Source organism: Gopherus flavomarginatus, chromosome 2 (genome assembly GCF_025201925.1).
Source record: "Gopherus flavomarginatus isolate rGopFla2 chromosome 2, rGopFla2.mat.asm, whole genome shotgun sequence".
Lineage (NCBI taxonomy): Eukaryota > Metazoa > Chordata > Testudines > Testudinidae > Gopherus > Gopherus flavomarginatus.
Window position 1 is genome coordinate 261748875 of NC_066618.1, and position 20580 is coordinate 261769454.

Sequence of the window (20580 nt, forward strand, 5' to 3'; positions counted from 1 at the left end):
TCCTTCCTATGCAATGGTCCACAGTTCCTGTGGATCTCTGGGGTCCTCAGGCGGTGTAGCTCCTCATGACACAGCCTCCTCTCTGGGTTAATCAATCAGTCTGGAATCTGTCTAGGGCTCTGTGTGCCTTGGCTTTGGGATCAGGACCAGTAGCAGCTCCCTGGAGAAGGCCTGCCGGTTGCGTCCTTTTCCTTCAGCAGCCTGCCCAGACTGAACTAGGCTGCTTCCTTTTATATCTTGCCTCCAGGCTGAGCATGCCCAGCAGAGGTGAAGGGGTGTGGCTTCCTCAGCCTGCAATGCACAATTAACCCTTGCTGTGCCAGGGTGAGGTAAGTACACCCATCACAGTGTCTTTGGGAGAGTACGGCCCTGATTGCCATACTAGAGGCATCGGCTTCTACTAGAAAACTCATGTTGTATCCAGGTGGGCCAGTATGGGTGCAGTGGTAAAGGCAAGTTTCAGCTGATCGAATGCATGCTGGGTTTCAGGGGAACCACTGGAACTGGGCATTCTTTCAGAGCAGAACAATGAGGGGCCCAATTTATTCTGAGACATGTAAGATAAACAGCTGACAAAAATTCACAAACCCTAAAGCATTGCAAATCACAGGTCATGTGAGGGTGATCCAATCATGAACAGCCTGGACCTTGTGTGGGTCCCAGGGCTGGCTCCAGGGGTTTTGCTGCACCAAGCAGCCAAAAAAAAAAAAAAAAAAAAAAGCCGCGATCGCTATCGCGATCTGCAGCAATTCAGCGGGAGGTCCTTCGCTCTGAGCAGGAGTGAGGGACCCTCCGCCGAATTGCCGCTGAATACTTGAAAGTGCTTCCCCAGTCCGGAGTGGCCGCCCCAAGCACCTGCTTGATAAGCTGGTGCCTGGAGCCGGCCCTGGTGGGTCCATATTGATTCCTGTGGGGGATCAGGATATTCTATGATAGCCCAGAAATTCTGTGGAAATCTGGTCAAACACATACTTCTGAAGCTTAGTCTAGAGTCTGTGCTACTGTAAATGCTCCAGGACCACTCAAATGTGATTAGTGTGCTGCTCAGGGCTGTCTGAGAAGACCAGGATATTGTCTAGATAAACCACTATATATTGGTCCAGCACATTCCAGAACATATTGCTGATAAACTACTGGACGGTAGCCAGGGCATTAGGCTGAACAGCATCACCAGATATTCAAAATGATCATAGCACATTTGGAAGGCAGTCTTCCATTTATCACTTTCCCTAACACATATGAGGTTATAGGCTCCCTGGAGGTCCAGCGTAGTAAATATAGGGACAGCCCACATGCGATTCAGTAACTCAAGAATCAGGAGCAGAGGGTATTGGTTCCTTGTTGTAATTTGATTCACGATGTGACAGTCAACACAGAGTCGGAGACTGCTGTCTTCTTTTCTGTCTAAGGGGACTGGGGCACCAGCTGGTGATGTTGATTTGTCAATAAACCCTTGGGCCAGACTCTCCTGAAGGTATTCCAGGAGTGTGGTCAATTCAGGTTCAGGTGTGGTGTAAATCTGCCTGAACAGCAATTTTGCCCCCAGGTGTAATTCTATGGGGCAGTTGTAGGCCTGATGTGGGGGAAGGTTTTTCACATTCCTCTTTTCAAACACATTTTTCATAATTCTAGTATTTATGGGGAAGTTCCGATGTAGCTCAAGGGGGTGCCTCTGCCAGGGCCATCACCTTTGCCTCCACTCCACTGGCAGGTCCAAATGCTGGGACTGAATTTGCCTGCCACTGATAGTGCTGTTAACAAAATGCAGAAGAGAAGATGATTTCTTGTTTTTGCCAGTGAATTAGGGGATTATGATGGGTCAGCCAGGGAATTCCAAGGATCAGGGGGAAGTGTGGAGAATTAATTGAATTGTGTTATGCAGGGGCGGCTCTAGGTATTTTGCCGCCCCAAGCACTGCAGGCAGGCTGCCTTCGGCAGCTTGCCTGTGGGAGGTCCCTGGTCCTGCGGATTTGGCAGCGCTCTTGCGGGAGGTCCGCCGAAGCCAGGGGACCAGCGGACCCTCCGCAGGCATGCCGCCAAAGGCAGCCTGACTGCTGCCCTTGCGGCGACTGGCAGAGCGCCCCCCGTGGCTTGCCGCCCCAGGCACGCGCTTGGTGTGCTGGTACCTAGAGCTGCCCCTGGTGTTATGGTACCCCTAAATGCCTGTTTTCAGAAAGGCTTTTTCCTCAGTCACAGAGACTGAAGAAAGAGGCAACCCATCAGTAGTTTCTATGAGGTCTGCAACTAACTTGTATTGCAAAGTGATTTGTAGAAACCAGGCAGTTGTGACATCTATGAAGTTGTCAGCAACTCCTGAATTGACAAGAGCCCATTGGACTGGAATCCATTGTTCTACCTTGGGAATGTGCAACTGAACAGGTACTTGAAAGTGAGGGACATCCTGACATGGTGCACAATGTGTCCCAGTCAGACTGAGATGGGGGGGGAACTTCTTTCCTTTAGTGCCCAGGCCCACCCCCTTAGCATGGGCCACCTCTTTTCCCAGACCCTTCAGGGCTTGTGTGAGACAGTTAAAAATAGAGTGGCCCGATTTTTCACAATAGAAGCATATATGGTGCCAACAATGACATATTCTGTCCTTGTGGGTGAGCCACCAATGGGCAATATCCACCTGCGTCTGTTTGGTGCAAAGTGCAGGCATCAAGGGAACAACATGCAGACAGAGATGTTGCAGGGAGCCCCTTTTTTCTTCCCTTCTTTCACACAGCTGGTTATCTATATGAATGGTGAGATCCATGAAGGCATTTAAACTCATGGACATCTCTACATGGGCAATCTCATCTTTTATTACTTCCCACAGACCCCACCAAAACTGATACAGTTGCACTGCCTCATTCTATTCAGTATCTGCTGTGAAAGTGCACTGTATAGGTAGCCGCTGTATCCTTCCCCTGCCAGAATTTCCTCAGAGCAGTCTTGACTATTCAAGCTTGGTGCAGATCATCCAATATTACTGACATGGACTGGAGGAAAGCATTTCTGTTAAAAAGAATCAGGCTATCATTCTCCAGCAGCGGGGAGGCCCAGTCTAGTACTTCTCTCATTAGCAGGCTGATAGGCAAGCTCACACTGGACAAATCAGAGTTGTAGGTCTGGGGACATGTCAAAAACAAGTGACGACATTGGTTAATGAAGCTCCAGAACTGCTGGCAGGACCCATCAAAATATTCTGGAAGGCGAACCTTAGGACCCTGTTCAGGGCAGGGCTCTTCAAGGAGTGCACAAGTGTGGCATTTTCTCCACACAACTGGTCTACTTGTACCTGGAGTAGTTGGTTCACCATGTCAGCTTTATGACCTGATCCTGGAGGGCTCGATTAGCCACCTGAAGGCGTGTGGCTCACTCAGGTGAGTCCAGTGCTTCCAGAGGCAGTGACTGGGCTGCTGAATCCCTTCCTCTCACATTGGGCCCACTCCTGTGGGTTATACTGGTCTGTAAAAGCAGTCAGGGCTGCAGCATGGGCAGTCTGGTCTATGGATTAGAGCTGAGTGCGGGCCAAGGGCCAGGAGCCAGTTACCAGGAATCAGGCCTTGTTGGAATGCCAGGAGATCAGAATTGTGAGAGAAACCAGAAAGCATGGATCAAGAGTCAATTACCAAGAGTCAGGTTGAGTCAGGACACCAGGAGGTCAGGTTAGGGTGACAGAACCAGAAGGCAGGAAACAGGAAGCAGTACCAAGAGTCAAGCCAAGTCAGGATACCAGGAGATCAGGATCAGATGATGAAACTGGAAGGCAGGAACCAGGAGGCAGTTACTAAGAGTCAGGCTAAGTCAGAATTTCAGGAGGTCATTATCAGAGGGCTGGAGCAGCTAAACACCAGACCAGCAGCCCACAGACAACTTCCTGTTTCCTCCTCTGTCTTCAATAGGCCTATAAAAGCAACCAAGCAGTCAGCCAGTGGCACAGGAGCTGTAGCACAAGTGCAGCAAACAAAGCTGTAAACAAGGGAGTTTGGGGATGGGAGTGCAGGGTTCTGGTTTTGTTTTGGTGTTGTTGGTTTTTTGTTTGTTTTTCCCCTTGACAGGAATTTACGCAGTAAAGGTACAGAGGCAGCAGTAGTAATGACCAAAGCCATGGAAGAATCATAGAATCATAGAATATCAGGGTTGGAAGGGTCCTCAGGAGGTCATCTAGTCCAACTCCCTGCTCAAAGCAGGACCTAACCCCCGACTAAATCATCCCAGCGAGGGCTTTGTCAAACCTAACCTTAAAAACCTCTAAGAGAGGAGATTCCACCACCTCCCTAGGCAACCCATTCCAGTGCTTCACCACCCTCCTAGTGAAAAAGTTTTTCCTAATATCCAACCTAAACCTCCCACACTGCAACTTGAGACCAATACTTTTTGTTTTATCAGCTGGTACCACTGAGAACAGTCTAGATCCATCCTCTTTGGAACCCCCTTTCAGATAGTTGAAAGCAGCTATCAAATCCCCCCCTCATTCTTTTCTTCTGTAGACTAAACAATCCCAGTTCCCTCAGCCTCTCCTCATAAGTCATGTGCTCCAGACTCCTAATCATTTTTGTTGCCCTCTGCTGGACTTCTTCCAATTTTTCCACATCCTTCTTGTACTGTGGGGCCCAAAACTGGACACAGTACCCCAGATGAGGCCTAACCAATGTTGAATAGAGGGGAATGATCACATCCCTCAATCTGATGGCAATGGTCCTACTTATACAGCCCAAAATGCCGTTAGCCTTCGTGGCAACAAGGGCACACTGTTGACTCATATCCAGCTTCTCGTCCACTGTAACCCCTAGTTTCTGCAGAACTGCTGCATAGCCACTCAGTCTCTAGTCTGTAGCAGTGCATGGGATTCTTCCACCCTAAGTGCAGGACTCTGCACTTGTCCTTGTTGAACTTCATCAGTTTTCTTTTGGCCCAATCCTCTAATTTGTCTAGGTCTCTCTGTATCCTATCTCTACCCTCCAGAGTATCTATCAATCCTCCCAGTTTAGTATCATCTGCAAACTTGCTGAAGGTGCAGTCCACGCCACTCTCCAGTTCATTAATGAAGATATTGAACAAAACCAGCCCCAGGACCGATCCTTGGGGGGACTCCGCTTGATACCAGCTGCCAACTAGACATGGAGCCATTGACCAATACCCATTGAGCCTGACAATCTAGCCAGCTTTCTATCCACTTTATAATCCAATGAAGATGACCAGATGTGGAAGCTGCAGGATATACATGATGCTAAAGCAGGTACCTGAAAAGAACTTAATTTGTACGCAGTGCCACTTGATAGAGCTGATGAAAGAGAAGATCCGAGGCTTGGAGATGCAGATGGAAACTATGGTTTAGTTTTGAGGAGGGGGTTGAGCAGATGATGGAGCAAAGGCAAGAGGAGGCTGAAGGAAAAAGTCAAGACTTGCAAATGCAAACTGGACTGAAGAACTCTGAGGGGAGACTGCTGGGTGAGGAAAGTGGCCAGAGGAAGCATGTGACTACAAGAGGAAAAGACCAGCTAGTGAAGGAGAAATAGAGCTCAGGAACAGGTTTGCTGAGCTGGAAAATGAAGAAGGGTGTGGCAGGCATTAACTGATGGTGGGAGGGCAAGGAAGAATAGAAATGTGGCTAGTCCTATAAGAAGAGGGGAAGAGTCAATGGAGATACCCAGAGTTCAGAGCCTCAGGAGGATACAGGATAACTTGCAGAAGACCGCAAGGGAGAATAAAACACAAAAGGATTTGCAGCCAGAAAGAACAGGCAGATGGCTGGAGAATGACATCATCACCAGGAAAAGGCAGGTTTACATGACTGGTGACTCTTACTAAGAACAGACAGGCCTGTCACCAGAACAGATTCGGAGAACAGAAGGGTGACTTATCTGTTGGGAGCTAAGATACGGGATGTGGACCTGAGGCTGAAGAGGATCCTCATGTGAGCAGGAAAGAATCTACTGATTATCCTTCATGTGGGAACAAATGACACAGCTAGATTCTTGCTGGAACATATCCATGGAGACTATGCCAGCCTGGGGAAGACACTTAAGGAAATAGAGGCTTAGGTGATCTTCACTGGGATTTTGCCTGTCCCTAGAGGAGGAGAACGAATGTGAGACAAGATTATGATGATCAACAGATGGCTCAGGCAGTGGTGCTACAAGGAGGGCTTTGAGATGCTTGACCACTGGGAGGCATTCATGGATAGAGGACTGTTCTCGTGGGATTGACTCATCCTGGGTAGGGAGGGAAACAGACTTCATGGATGGAGGTTGGCACAATTCATTACAAGAGCTGTAAACTAGGAACTCAGGGGAGACCGTTGGGAGATGCTCATGTAATCTCCATGCCTGATTTTAAGATTGAGAGGGAGGAAAATCAAGTAAGAAAGGATATAGCAATGAAGAAAGGAACAGCAGTGGGTAGGAGCATGGGTATTAAGAGAAAGGATAGTGCTGATACCAGTCAGGTAGGTGATATTGGCAGTAATATGACTGTACCCAATTGGGCGAGGAATGTGGGTGAAGCCAAGATGCAATAGTTAAGAAGTTTGTACACTAGTGCAAGGAGCCTGGGTAACAAAATGGAGGAACTAGAACTACTGGTATAGGAAGTGAAACCAGATATTACAGGGATAACAGAAACATGGTGGAATAGTAGTTATGACTGGAGTACTGGTATTGAAGGGTCCTTGCTGCTCAGGAAAGACAGAAATAAAGGAAAAGGTGTTGGAGTAGCATTTTATATTAATGATAAGGTAGACTGTAAAGAAATTAGAAGTGATGGAATGGATAAGGCAGCCTGTTTGGGCCAAAATCACTTTGAGGAAGAAAGCTACTAGAGGTTCCCCTAATATAGTGCCTGGGGTGTGCTACAGACCACCAGGATCCAGTTTGGATATGGACCTCTTTAATGTTTTTAATTAAATAAACACTACTGGGAATTGTCTGATTCTGGGAGACTTTAACTTCCCATGTGTAGATTGGAGGACAAGTGCTACTAATAACAGTAGGGCCCAGATTTTCCTGGGTGTGATAGCTGACAGATTTCATCACCAAATAATTGCTGAAACAACACCTTTCCTGCACTCCAACCCCTTTCTCTGAGCCCCCTCCTGCACCCAAACCCCTTGCCCTGAGCCCCCTAACCCCCTGTCCTGAGCCCCTGCCATGCCCCACACCCCTCCTACACCCCAACCCCCTGCACTGAGCCCCCTCCCACACTCTGCACCCCTTCCTGCACCGCACTCCCTGCTCTGTGCCTCCTCCTGCATCCCATACTCCTCCTGCAACCTGCACCCCTCCCGCATCCCAGCCCCCTGCCCCAGCCCTACATTCATGGCCCTGCATACAATTTCCCCACCCAGATGTGGCCCTTGGGCCAAAAAGTTTGCCCACTCCTGGACTAGATGATCACAATGACCTTAAAGTTTATGAGCTGATTATCCCATTCCCTAGTGAGATTTGGAGATCTGTAGCAGATACCAACTAATACCACATCTTGTGCTTTATCAGTTAGGATACTGTTCTATAAGCAGTCAAGATCATGTTCTTTCAAATAATCAGTGACTCAGAAATACGCACTACCGTTTTTTACATAAAGTGCCACTCCCCTTTCCCTTTTGCCCACTCAGTCTTTCCTAAATAAGCTATAGTCATTGATATTAACATTGAATCATAATAGGCATGATTCATTCCATTGAGCAAACAGCTGTCATTTTGGAAATACATTTTCAAACATTTCTAAATAGCAGAAGCCAAAACATTTCTATTACCATTAAACCCAAGTTTTGTACAGAATAAATGTCCCTACTGGTTTAGGGCAGGTGACCTAAATTTAATAAAGCTTAGGGAAGTGTGTCATACTGTATGCCCTGCTTGTGACTTTAAAATCTTACATTTATAGAGTATCTTTCATTCTGTTTTCATTAAGACATTTATTCATATTCAGTTTTATAAAAAAAAAACATTTTGTATAAAGCTTTAATTTTCACCCTGATTCTGAACTCACACTAGTTTTGCAAACATATAACTCAGCCAACTTCAGTGGTTATTCCTGAATTACCCTTGTATTAGTGAAATAATCAGAATTAGAATCATTGTGTCTGCATTATTCACTCATATCCATTATGCATGGGTAATTCTAAATGCTCATAAACAACATTTATCTAGCCTTCTTTATAAGCATTAAAAACAATGGGAAATACCTTAGCTGCCTTCTAGTGTCCTTAAGGACCTTTAGTCTTTCAATGTCCATCCAGAGCCACCAGTACCTTTCACCCAAAGTTCCTTTTATGAACTTCTTGAATCTTTCAAACTCATTTCTGTTTCCAATATCATAAGTTCTGTGACTGGTACACCAGGCAGCCCGACTGTCTGTGACATCACTTTCAGACCTTGAACTTGAACTCACTTCTTCAGTCTCCTGTTTTATGCAATGTCCTTTGGAGTCTAACTTGTTGGACGGAGAGATATGCTGAGAAGTAGGTGGCGCTGCAGCAGTAGCAGAAAGTTGATTATTTGATAACTCATGTATAAATACTTTGGACAGTTTACTGAAGTTCATATCAGTCTTGTTCTTAGTGGCTGGTTGTCCTGTCAGTTTTGAAACTGATTCATTCACTATATACTGAATATAAGCTGATGTAAACTCTTCTAATGTTTGAAAAGCTGCCATTTCCTGTCTACCATCGTATTCCAGATTTTCTTTCTCCTCAGGACCATTCTCCCATTTCTGATTTAGGTATACTCTTAACATAGCGTGGAAAGGAGTGTCAGCAATGGATACAGAAGTGTCAACCTCTGCACTTTTGGATCTCCCTCTAACATTGCTAGTTTTTGCAGTTTCTGTCCTCTGGGGGAGGGGTAGACTCCTTTGGCTGTATTCCATATCCAGGGAATCCACTCCTGCATTAAATCAAAAGAGATCATTGAAAACGCTCTCAGATTCAAAACTGTTCTCCTGGCAAACAGAAACAAGTTTTCAAGTTACAAAAATTGGAACGTATTTGCATATTATTGTTGACAGCAATGGAAAGTACCATACTGCCACAGTTGGGATCAGCAAATGTGCTTGAGCTGCAGCTACCTTGCAATGAACAGGAGGGGTCTTCTGCCATAACGTTCTCTGCGAGAGCCCCTTGAGTCTGTGAAACTCACTCCTCACTCTGGTCCACCAGATCCCTGCATTCTCAACCGTCCGACCCCAACACATTCCAAGGCAACCTACCTTGCCAGCAGGCAGCACCCCACCAACTGGCATCCCAACCCATAGGCATCTCCACCCCCAGGGCACCTATTAAATATCTGGTCATGCTGCTAGGCCCATCTTTTCTCCCATGCCTGTGGCAAAGTGGTAGTTTGAGGTGGGAGGTGTTTTTTATTTAGGAGCAAGAGGGAATAATAAATGGTAGCTGTTTATTTACCTATGATGGAATGGAAAGTGTATTACTTGTCATATTGGAAAATGGCATGAGTTTATTGATTTTAACTGTTGTCAGGGTGCTCAGAGCATTGGACAGGCGCCTGTCAATGGCATAACACCTTTTTATACATGGAAAGAGTAAATATACAAGAATATGTCTGGGACCTTGGATCCTAGGACCCTATGATCATAAGAATGGCCGTACTGGGTCAGACCAAAGGTCCATCCAGCCCGGTATCCTGTCCTCCAACTGTGGCCAATGTCTCGTGGCCCAGAGGGAATAAACAGAATGGGTAATCATCAAGTGATCCATCTCTCGTTGCCCATTCCCAGCTTCTGGCAAACAAAGGATAGGGACACTATCCCTAACTATCCTGTGTAATACTCATCGATGAACATATCCTCCATGAATTTATCTATTTCTTTTTTGTACCCTGTTTTAGTCTTGGCTTTCACAACATCCTCTGGCAAAGAGTTACACAGGTTGACTGTGCTTTGTGGGAAGAAATACTTCCTTTTCTTTGTTTTAAATCTGCTGTCCATTAATTTCATTTGGTGACCTCTAGTTCTTGTGTTATGAGAAGGAGTAAATAACACTTCCTTATTTACTTTCTCCGCCATGGTCATGATTTTATGGACCTCTATCATATCCCCTCTTAGTCATCTCTTTTCCAAGTTGAAAGTTCCAGTCTTATTAATCTCTCCTCGTACAGAAGCTGTTCCATACCCTTAATATTTTTGTTGCCCTTTTCTGAACCTTTTCCAATTCCAATATATCTTTTTTGAGATGAAGTGACTACATCTGCATGCAGTATTCAAGATGCAGGTGAACCATGGTTTTATATAGAAGCAACATGATATTTTCTGTCTTATTATCTATCCCTTTCTTAATGATGCCCGACATTCTGTTTGCTTTTTTGACTGCCACTGCACACTGAGTGGATGTTTTCAGAGAACTATCCACAAAGACTCCAAAATTCCTTTCTTAAATGGGAACAGCTAAATTAACTCCCATCATTTTATATGTACAGTTGGGATTATGTGTTCCAGTGTGCATTAGTTTGCATTTATCAACATTGAATTTCATCTGCCATTTTGTTGCCCAGCCACCCAGTTTTGTGAGTCCCTTTGTAGTCTGCTTTGAACTTCACTATCTTGAGTAGTTTTGTATCATTTGCAAATTTTGCTACCTCACTCTTTACCCCTTTTTCCAGATCATTTATGAATATGTTGAATAGAACTGGTCCCAGTACAGATCCCTGGGGAACACTACTATTTACCTCTCCCCATCCTGAAAACCAACCTTTTATTTCTACCCTTTGTTTCCTATCTTTTAACCAGTTACTGATCCATAAGAGGACCTTCCCTTTTATCCCATGACAGCTCACTTTGCCTAAGAGCCTTTGGTGAGGGACATTGTTAGAGGCTTTTTTTAAATCAAAGTACTCTGTATCCACTGGATTCCCCCTTGTCCACCTGATTGTTGACTCCCTCAAAGAATGACAGTAGATTGGTGAGGCATGATTTCCCTTTACAAAAAACATATTGACTCTTCCCCAATAAATTATATTCATCTATAAGTGCAACGATTCTGTTCTTTACTACAGTTTCAACCAGTTTGCCCGGTACTGAAGTCAGGCTTATTGGCCTGTAATTGCCAGGATCACCTCTGGAGTCCTTTTTAAAAATTGATATCGTATTAACTATCCTCCAGTCACCTGGTACAGAAGCTTATTTAAATGATAGGTTACAAACCAGTTAGTTAGTAGTTCTGCAATTTCACATTTGAGTTCCTACAGATCAAATCTTTAACTCAAAAAGGAATCAGTTCTGTTCACAAGAGTTTCATTAATAATGTGTTTAGGTGAATAACCAGCTCCCTTCTCTCTCTCCCCCTGTACCATTGAGGCAGCTCATTTCTTTTTGCTACACTCTCACTCATCCCCTTTAGCCATCCTCCCTTTGATTGGCAGGTCAGTGCAGATGTTCTCATGTTACTAAACTGGCCTCCAGCCTCCCCTGTTGTTCTTAACTGCTGAGCAGGAAACCTGACACTTTTACTTGCCCAGATTCCTTCTGCATATCCCAGGCTTCTGGGCAATAGGATTTTTCCAGTCCAGATAGTAGTTGGCATAAGTGACCATTTATCTATAAATATTGCTTACCTAGATTACTGCTGCTACTGCTGTATAAATCAGCTGTGTAAGACTGAGCAGAAAAACTACATGCACCTTGAGAAGGAACAGAATCTAAATAAAAAGCAAGAAAAAACAAAGTCATAATTCTACTATTGCTATACAGCATCTTGTTTTTAATTTGTTTTTTAAATTTGAGGGTTAACCGAATTCCATCCATATTCCTGTAACCATTCAGCACAACAGGAGATATAAGTGTCCATGTGTCAGTGCATAAGACATCCATTACTAATCAGAGTTTAGGATGGGCAGATTATTCCATAATTTTCCATTATGGTATTTCTTGTAACTTCCTGTGAATTAGGTAGCGGTGGCCAATCTCACAGGCAGAATACTGAATGGAATGGATCACTGGTCAGATCTGGTATAGAAATTCCTATGTTCCATACTCACACTATTCCACATTTTAAAAATATTTTTAAATTTAAAAAATCCACCAGTTTTCATAATACTGAATCTAATTTACTCTAATTATTAATCTACATTGATGAAGGAATAATTCAAATATTATTTTATTACATAACAGATTAAAAATATCACAAGTGGCAAAAAACATCAGGCTAACCAATTGTCCTGATCCCCCAGTGGCATAAATTCCAACTAGAGGTGTGTGTCAGGAATCCCAACCTTCAGCAGAGCTAGTCTCTAGGCAACCTCATCAGTACAGTTGGTCTGCAGCAGGCTGTTTGATTAGCCAAGCAACTGATTGCCCACAGCAGCTCTCTGGCTTTTCAATGCTCATGCTCATTGCTGTGCCTGCTCCTGCTCTGAACCCATCCTTGTCTGCCACCCTGCTTGCAGTTCCTGCCCTCTGGTTTGACCCTCAGCTCTGGCTCCTGACTATAGTCTCCAGCTTGACCCTTTGCTCTGGTACCAAGCGTCATAAACAGATTGTTAAGGGTTAATGTCTCTTGTACCTGTAAAGGGTTACAAGCAGGGAACGGGACACCTGACCAGAAGACCAATCAGAAGACAAGATACTTTTAAATTTGGGCTAAGGGAAGCTTTTGTGTGTGTTCTTTGTCCATTGTGGGTTCTTCTCTCAGAGGGTCTGAGAGAGACCAGACATTACTACAGGCTCTCTAAGTTTCTTTTCATATAGTAAGTAAAAACAGGCGGTTTAGGCTTTTTAATTGTTTTACTCTATTTGCAATTGTGGATCTGGCTGGTTAACTTTTATATGTGCAGTTGCTGGGAATATTTTGATTTGTATTGGTACTGGGGGGAAAGTCTCTTTCTGGTGTCTGTAAGCTATAGGACCCTGTATATTTACATCTTGAAATTACAGAGATAATTCTTTACTTTTTCCTTTCTTTTATTAAAATATTTCTTTTTTTAGAGAATCTGATTGATTTTTTCCCCTCGTTTCCCTTGTGTTATTCCAGGGGATTGGGATAACTCACCAGGACGGGTGGGGGGAGACGGGAGGGGGAGAGATAGAATCTCTCTTTGTTTTCCTTGAATCTGTTTGCCTCTTTGTGGAAGGGAAGGGAGATGCTTCTCTGTATGGTGATTTAAGAGGTTGGATCAGTATCTCTCAGGATTGCCCAGGGAGGGAAATTCTGAGAGGGGGAAAGGTGGGGGGAATGGTTTATTTCTCCTTGTTTTAAGAACCCAAGGGATCTGGGTTCTTGGGGTCCCCAGGGAAGGTTGGGGAGGTCAGAGTGCCCCAAAACACTATATTTTTGGGTGGTGGCAGTGCTATCAGATCTAAGCTGGTAATTAAGCTTAGAGGATTCAGGTGCTAGTATCTCATTTCCTGAACTCTAAAGTTCAGATCTGAGAAAGATTGCTATGACACCAAGTTTTTGCCTTCCAGTTTTACCCTTGGCTTTGGCTCCCAATGACTGACTACAGCTCTGACTCTAGGCACTAGGCTAGACTGCCCTCATCCTGGTTGGCTGACACTGCTATCTGACCATGCCCTGCATCTCATATTCCAAGGATGTTCCCATGAAATAACTATGCTGCAACCAAACCTCACCTGTGCCCATTCTTTGACTCTGCCCCCAGTCCATCGAGGTTAAGGAAGGGAAGTACTGTGCATGCATAATGCGTTTTAGAGTGAAGGAGCAGCAGATTTTGCATGACAGAGTAATAGCCAGACGCAGATGAAAAACAGAGCTCCACACTAGAAGACAAAGCTCTCAGGCAGGAGAGCTAATAGATCCATAGGGTGAAAACTCACTGATTATTGGACAACTAAAGGGAGGATCAAGAAGAAAGACTGTCCACATGGCTACTGGCAACCCTCACTAAGGAAAAAGTGAGTGTGTTAGGATATGAGGGTGTATTGCTAAGGGACTCACTGAAGTGTCATGGTTATATGTTCTTGCAAATTTAGATTATGCTAAAACACTTTGTGGCTTCCCCAACATCTGAAGCCACTATACTCTGAGCAGAAAAACGTAACAGCAAAGTGGACCTCCCGCTGGTTCCCATTCCTACCCAGTCCCAGCCCAATGCAATACAGATCCTGCAAGTACTGTGCAATCTTGACCTGGCTGCTTGCAGCGCTGCATAAACTAACGATTAAGTCATGACTGAAATATTAGTGCAACCCCCGTACATTAATAATTAATGCATGAGCATATTTTACAACGATAAGTTTCCAGAGCAATAATGTCCTGAGGAGTTATCATACCACCCCATCCATGTTTTGGATCCACATGGCCCTCATAAGGCAATTCTCAAATACAACAGCTTCTGTGTTCTCACAGGACTGGAGAGAGACATAGTTCCTACACTTTCCCATGTGTTTGGGCTTTTCTGATCCATTTTGCTTCCCTCTGCTCTACATAGCAGAGGAGAGATTCTGGGCCACTTATAGTAAGCAGCATTTAACACTGCGGGAGTAGAGAGGAAAATACATCTATTCTCTTCCCCAATCCAAGTTCCTAGGTATTGTACTGTAGGCCACAGAACAATGATAAGCAGATATAGCAGCATTACCCAAACTCTAGAACAGCTTTGATTTCAATCTTGTCATATTTGTTATCTAAATAACATGGTTGCACCATTACTACTTACCTGGGCTGACATTGTGGTTGTATGCAACAGTTCTCTGAGGGCCTGTAGACCAATACTGTGGGCCTTGAATTTGAGTGGAAACTAAAGGATGAGTAATTGTATCTGTAGTTGTTGTTTGCTGATTTTTTTTGGCTAGTGTAAACCAATCCTTTGTCTGAGTAACTGTAGCCTATGAAAAGCAACATTAAAGAAGTTCATTTTGTAGCTTATACAATAATTCAATTTTATCTATTTGTTGCAGGGCTTCTCAGAGAGAGGTCTTATTGTCTGTGGTTATTCTGTGCTCTCTCACCATGTAGGTTTTGTTATCATGATGGTTCACAATGGATGTAGAAATATTGAGGGAAACCTGCCAGGATTAAAGTATGGCCCCTGAACTAAGGGAAGGAGTTTGAGACCAGGGCCAGGAAGAGACGTGGGGAGAGGTCTCTCCAGAGAGGCCACAGTGGTGTGAATCTGGAAGCTGGGAAGGCAGCCAAGAGTGAAACACAGCTTTATGGAAGAAGGGCTGCTTGTGGGTATTCTAACCCAAGGGAGAATAAGTTGGAGCCCAGAATTCAGGGCTAGGCAGAAATCTGAAGGAAAAGACTCTCCAGAGAGGCCGGGGCCTGGAGTGGGAACATCAGAGCTCCCCCTGCACTTAGAGGAAACTAGAATTGTTGTGATAAATGGGCCTACAAATTTACCCTCATTGTGAACTTAACTGAAAAGTGAGTGAAAGTTTGTAAAATGTCATAGTAACATATAACACCAAATGTTAATGGGAAAAGATGCAAGAGGAAGACAGACAGACTAAATTAGTACAAAGGGTCTTAGCCCATTGTGCTCAGTCCAGCACAAAATTGCTGCCATTGCCTGCCTATATGTTGTGCTGATTTTACCTTGCCAAGTGAAACATAGAACTTTCTCATAATTAGTTCCTCTTCATCTTCCTCAAGAAAAGGAGGTGTCAGCTCTCTTTTCATAATCCAGGGATAATACGTTGTATCTATAATGAAGTTAATACCAGTTCTGCTCCATTCTACCTGCGAAAGCAGTTTAGCTAACCTACAGTTAAATATATCAGGAGACAAATGAGTAGTTCAGTTTAAGCATTCATCAAGACATTTGTTTGATTTATCTTTACAACTGACAGTAAGAAACGTTAACACATCTCAAAATAAATTCTAAAGGGGAACTTCCTGTTCTACTTATCTTCAATTTTACCCCCTTGACCATATTTACATATGTGAAGAATGACAGCCATTTTACAGCTCATAGAGACAGAGAGGAATTCCTCCTAAAGCTAGGCATGGTATACGTTAGGCTTGGGCCTGGAGTTTATATCTGAATCCAGCTCCAAATCCAAACTTGACCAGAGATGCGAGGGAAGGGGGAGGGGAGGAGTGTTCGGATCTGGTGTTCTGGGTCAGATTTGGTCTCTTTTTCCCTCCCATCTGTGCTCACTTTGGCCCTGATTCAGGAAGGTCCTTAAGCATGTGTTTAGTTCTAAATACTAACTTCAGTGGGAATTAATTACATGATTAGAGCTCATTTTATATAATTTTATTTTGTTTAATGAAGAAAGTGGTTTGACACAACAGAAAACTCTTAGGCACGTCCATTTATTGCCTGAAGGGAAAATACATCATTTCTCTAGGATTTGTTATCCTTTGTAAATTTTCTCTCCAATGTAAGCATAGTCTTCAGTATATTGAATATTGTTACAGTTACTGCAAACATTTAAAAATATTTTTATGCAGCACTCAGTGCCCAAAGAACTGGTCAATTTCTGCAATAAAAAGGGGACTTGGTAAGCCAGGATACCAGGCAGCCACTCTTAGGGACTCACCAGCACAGCTGTGATCATCCTGTATACTACAACTGACAGAACCCAGACATGAACTTTAGCGATCTGGAGGAAGGGCCTTCCCCAGTAGGTCCAAGGCTCTGGGACATCCTCTCAAAGGAGGTCAGGAAGAATACAACAAGTACATCAGGTCATGCTACAAGACTCACCATTTTGCCTTAGCATTCCTCAAAGAACCTGGGCAGAGGAAAATCTAGCAGACATAGCAGCTTTATCCTAATTCTAGAATAGCTTTTATTTCAATCTTGTCATTTTATGGACAAGGGAAATTAGAGTCAAGAGGAAGTAGAGAAAAAGCATCAGCCTCATTTTAATTTATCCAAATCACTGAAATTATGTCAGTTACATGGGGCAAAAGATCTGAGAAAATGTTGTAAGAGTTATGACAAAACAAACTAAATAGAGGAGATAAATTAACAAATTTAAAACTTGATATGACATTAGAGTGGGCAATACCTGTATTCAAAGTAACAATCACTTTTTAGAAAGGCTGGGAGTCTTTCTTTCTTAATCCACTGAATTCCCTGTTCTCGCTCAAGACGCTGTTAAAACAAAAAAACCATCAAATATCTGTTAATGTTTCACTTCATCAAGTTTTATTTGCCACATAATTAATTGATAGGTTACCTTGCAGTAATTCCCGCAAAGTAAACAACTTTCCCCCTCAAACATAGTCTAACCAGACAAGTGAATTACTTTACCTTCCTATAACACCTGAGGGTCTGATTCTGATCTTTCTTAAAACTGCATACATGGAAACTTAAACCATTGGAATTTCCCTGTTCCAAACTAGTGCAAGTGACAGAGGAATGCAAATCAGAGTACCAACTGCAATATGAAAGAGGTAACTTTGCTGACGATACTTATTTTAAAAATAATAACAGTTAGTGTTTTCATCAATATTTCGAGGGCTGAGGAAACTTTCAAACGGTCTTAACAAAAGCCTCAAAGCAGGAGAACTGTGGATATTTTTTAAAAACCCACAGTTTTCACCTACATCCATATGATGTATTGCAAGGTACCACTTTAAGTGTGTGTGAGAAGTAGGGGCTGTTTCCTGGTCCTGCTTTCAGGCTAGGGAGCTCTGTAGCAAAGCATGCAATCCACATCTGTCTGCAAAGAGCCATCTTAAAGCAAAGGAGGATGAAGTGTGCCTCTCTGCCTTAGGGAGCAGCCTGTAGGTTCTTGGGTGTTACAGTTCTGAATTCTAAGAAATAAAGTAGTGGTACATTGCAAGCTTCCAGCAAGAATATTTATGTTTTTATCTAATTTTTCTGTGTGTATGCCATGAACATAATAAACAGTTATATTCTGACATCAGTGGAATTATTACTGATTTACACCAGCATACATGAGAGGAGAAGCAGTCTCATAGTATCTCTCTATTGGCTAATAAGAAATAAACCTAAGATTTGGCACCTTTTTACATCCTGAAGAGTCTAGCTTTTTCACTTCTCTCAGGTGTATTTCTCTGTTCTTAGATTGTATTTTAGTGACTTGATTGCTGGTGAAATTGATGGCCTGGAAGAATGAAATCCACAACTTGTCCACAGGTGTAGTATAGGCAGGGACAAAATGATGGATGTTTAGCAGTTTGCTACCTCAATTAATCAGTACTGGGCTAGGTCCTGAATTATCTTTCTGTGAGCTAATATTTCATAAGGGACAAGGGTTATTTCTGCTCCATAAATATCCCCAGGGGAGTTAAAATATATAAATTACTTTGAAAAGTAGGTGGTTTCTTTTAAATAAAAGAAAATATATCAAAACATGGAAGGCTTATGTTGGCTGTGGGTCATGTCCTTTGTGGAGATGAAGAATAATTATTTTCATCCCTATAATGTATGCCTCTTTTTGGTAACTGATAAAGTTTTTGGAAATACAGAAGGTTGTCTCTTTATTTTGGTCAATCTCCCTGGATGTAAGAAAAACATTTGTAACATTTATATACCAGTTGAATCAAATCCTGGTGTTTTATTTGAGTTATTTATAGCATGTTTAATTCCCCTTTTGAGTGGATGATATGCAAAATTATATTTATCATCTGAAGGAAAGCGTTCTCAGAAAAAGAGTTCTAAATTTAATACAGTAGATTTTGTAACTAGGTCCAGCTTTAGGCATTGTGGGACCCAATCCAGCATAGTTTTGAAGCATGTGTTTAACTTTAGGCATGTGAATGGTCTCATAGACTGCTCAGGTCTTATTTAAGTGCTTTGCTGGAACCTATGTGAAATAAGATATGCAGAACCTCTACCAGTTTCCTTCTCTACTTGTTAATAGTTCTTCCCATTACTGCATATGCCTTTCCTTCATATATTTCACCCTCGACTGATTCTTGACTGACCTCCGATCAATGTATACATACCCCACATCTGTAATAAACCAACACATGTACCGTTTTCCTGTTCATAAGTCTAAACAGGCTGAGAGGGAGATGAGGACTGAGAAAGAGAACACAAGATGTATTATCACTGTTGGCAGGATACAACAGCTGTGGCTGATTTTTTCTACTTTGTGTAGCTGCTGTACTGATTTTTGGCATGCTGGTATGCCCCAGCAGCTTCTGAATTCATGCCTGTTAGTCATAGGTACCATACAAAAGTAGAGGGGGCATACAAATCACCCATCCAGGATTCCAAAAGGAAGAACAGAGGTGCAACATGCCAAAAAAAAAAAGTGTCAGGAATGCCCTGAAGAATATTTTTCTTTATAAAGGTCACAATATTTCCCTTATGTGAAAATTCCCATGGAGGGTCAATTATTCTTAGAAACAATGCAGCACTGTCCCCTTCTCCCAACCTATGTGAGAGGCGTTAGTGGTGGTGAAGAAGAGGCAGGATATTCAGAGAAACCCAGCAAAAACCCTGCAGATCTTAGGAAGAAATATATCTCCTTTATGCAACACCACTGAAATCAATGCAGTTGCTTATTTCAAGGCTGAATTTGTCCTAGAGCAGTGGTTCATAACCATTTTTGGTACCTTATCTGGACCTTGGATGTTGAACCTGCTTATACTGTGGTCACTATTACTTAGTGACTTCGATACCGTCGCTTCTTGAATTTTCTCCTGTGGGTTACTTAAGACTAAGTCAACCACAGCTTCACTTCTCGTGAGCTCTATAACTTGCTGCTCCAAGAAGCAGACATTTATAATGTCAAGAAATTGTTTCTCAAACTTTGTCCCATTGTGCCATTGGACTTGTGTATATGTGAGCAGTTGAAGGCCGTCAGTACTATACTTTAGTTAGATTTTGCTGCCTCTTTGACCTCTCTTAACATTGTGCATTCAATTTTGTTTTCTTATCTGGAGGCCGATATAGTGCTGCTGCCCCATTTCTTCAGCCTAGGCTGTCTTTCCTGTTTAGTTTGCCACCAAATATTGTGGTACTGCAGATATTTTTCTCATTCTATTGTGAGCCAGAATCTCTGCTTCACCGAGTTTATGCTCAGCAAAGCAGAGAGGCAGCCAGTTAGAGCTCTCTGATTCTCTAACTGGCCTCCAGCCCTGGCATAAGATAGAGCAGCCTCATTCCTAATTTTTATAGGGCATTAGAACTAGGGCTGTCAAAATTAATTGCAATTAAAAAAATTGATTGCGATTAATCGTGCTGTTAAACAATAATAGAATACCATTTATTTAAATATTTTTGGATGTTTTCTACATTTTCAAATATATTGATTTCAATTACAACACAGAATACAAAGTGTACAGTGTTCACTTTATATTTATTTTTATTATAAATAATTGCACTGTAAAAAACAAAAGAAATAGTATTTTTCAATTCACCTAATACAAGTACTGTAGTGCAATCTTTCTGTAATGAAAGTTGAACTTACAAATGTAGAATTATGTACAAAAAATAACTGCATTCAAAAAGAAAACAAGTCCTACAAGTCCACTCAGTCCTACTTCAGCCAATCGTTCAGACAAATAACTTTGGTTACAATTTGCAGGACATAATGCTGCTTATGTCTTGTTTACAATGTAATCCGAAAGTGAGAACAGGCATTTGCATGGCTCTGTTGTAACTGGCTTCACAAGATATTTACATGCCAGATGCGCTAAAGATTCATAAGTCCTTTCATTCTTCAACCACCATTCCAGAAGACATGTGT

The 20580-nt window shown here is 42.8% G+C and overlaps 1 protein-coding gene across 7 annotated transcripts in view; it reads right to left on the reverse strand.

Annotated features, from left to right (window-relative positions):
- The window catches only part of RGS22 (regulator of G protein signaling 22), a 106082-nt gene that overhangs the window by 73666 nt on the left and 11836 nt on the right, over positions 1 to 20580 (reverse strand). For 6 of the 7 annotated variants that reach the window (XM_050940591.1, XM_050940589.1, XM_050940592.1 and 3 more), the window contains exons 3-7: positions 16921 to 17006; positions 15497 to 15662; positions 14616 to 14784; positions 11556 to 11639; positions 8174 to 8873 (exon numbers count right to left, since the gene is read on the reverse strand). In XM_050940591.1, the coding sequence (XP_050796548.1) occupies positions 8174 to 8873; positions 11556 to 11639; positions 14616 to 14784; positions 15497 to 15662; positions 16921 to 17006 (1205 nt within the window). The remainder of the gene's footprint in view (positions 1 to 8173; positions 8874 to 11555; positions 11640 to 14615; positions 14785 to 15496; positions 15663 to 16920; positions 17007 to 20580) is intronic. The other variant, XM_050940590.1, reaches the window with a different exon arrangement.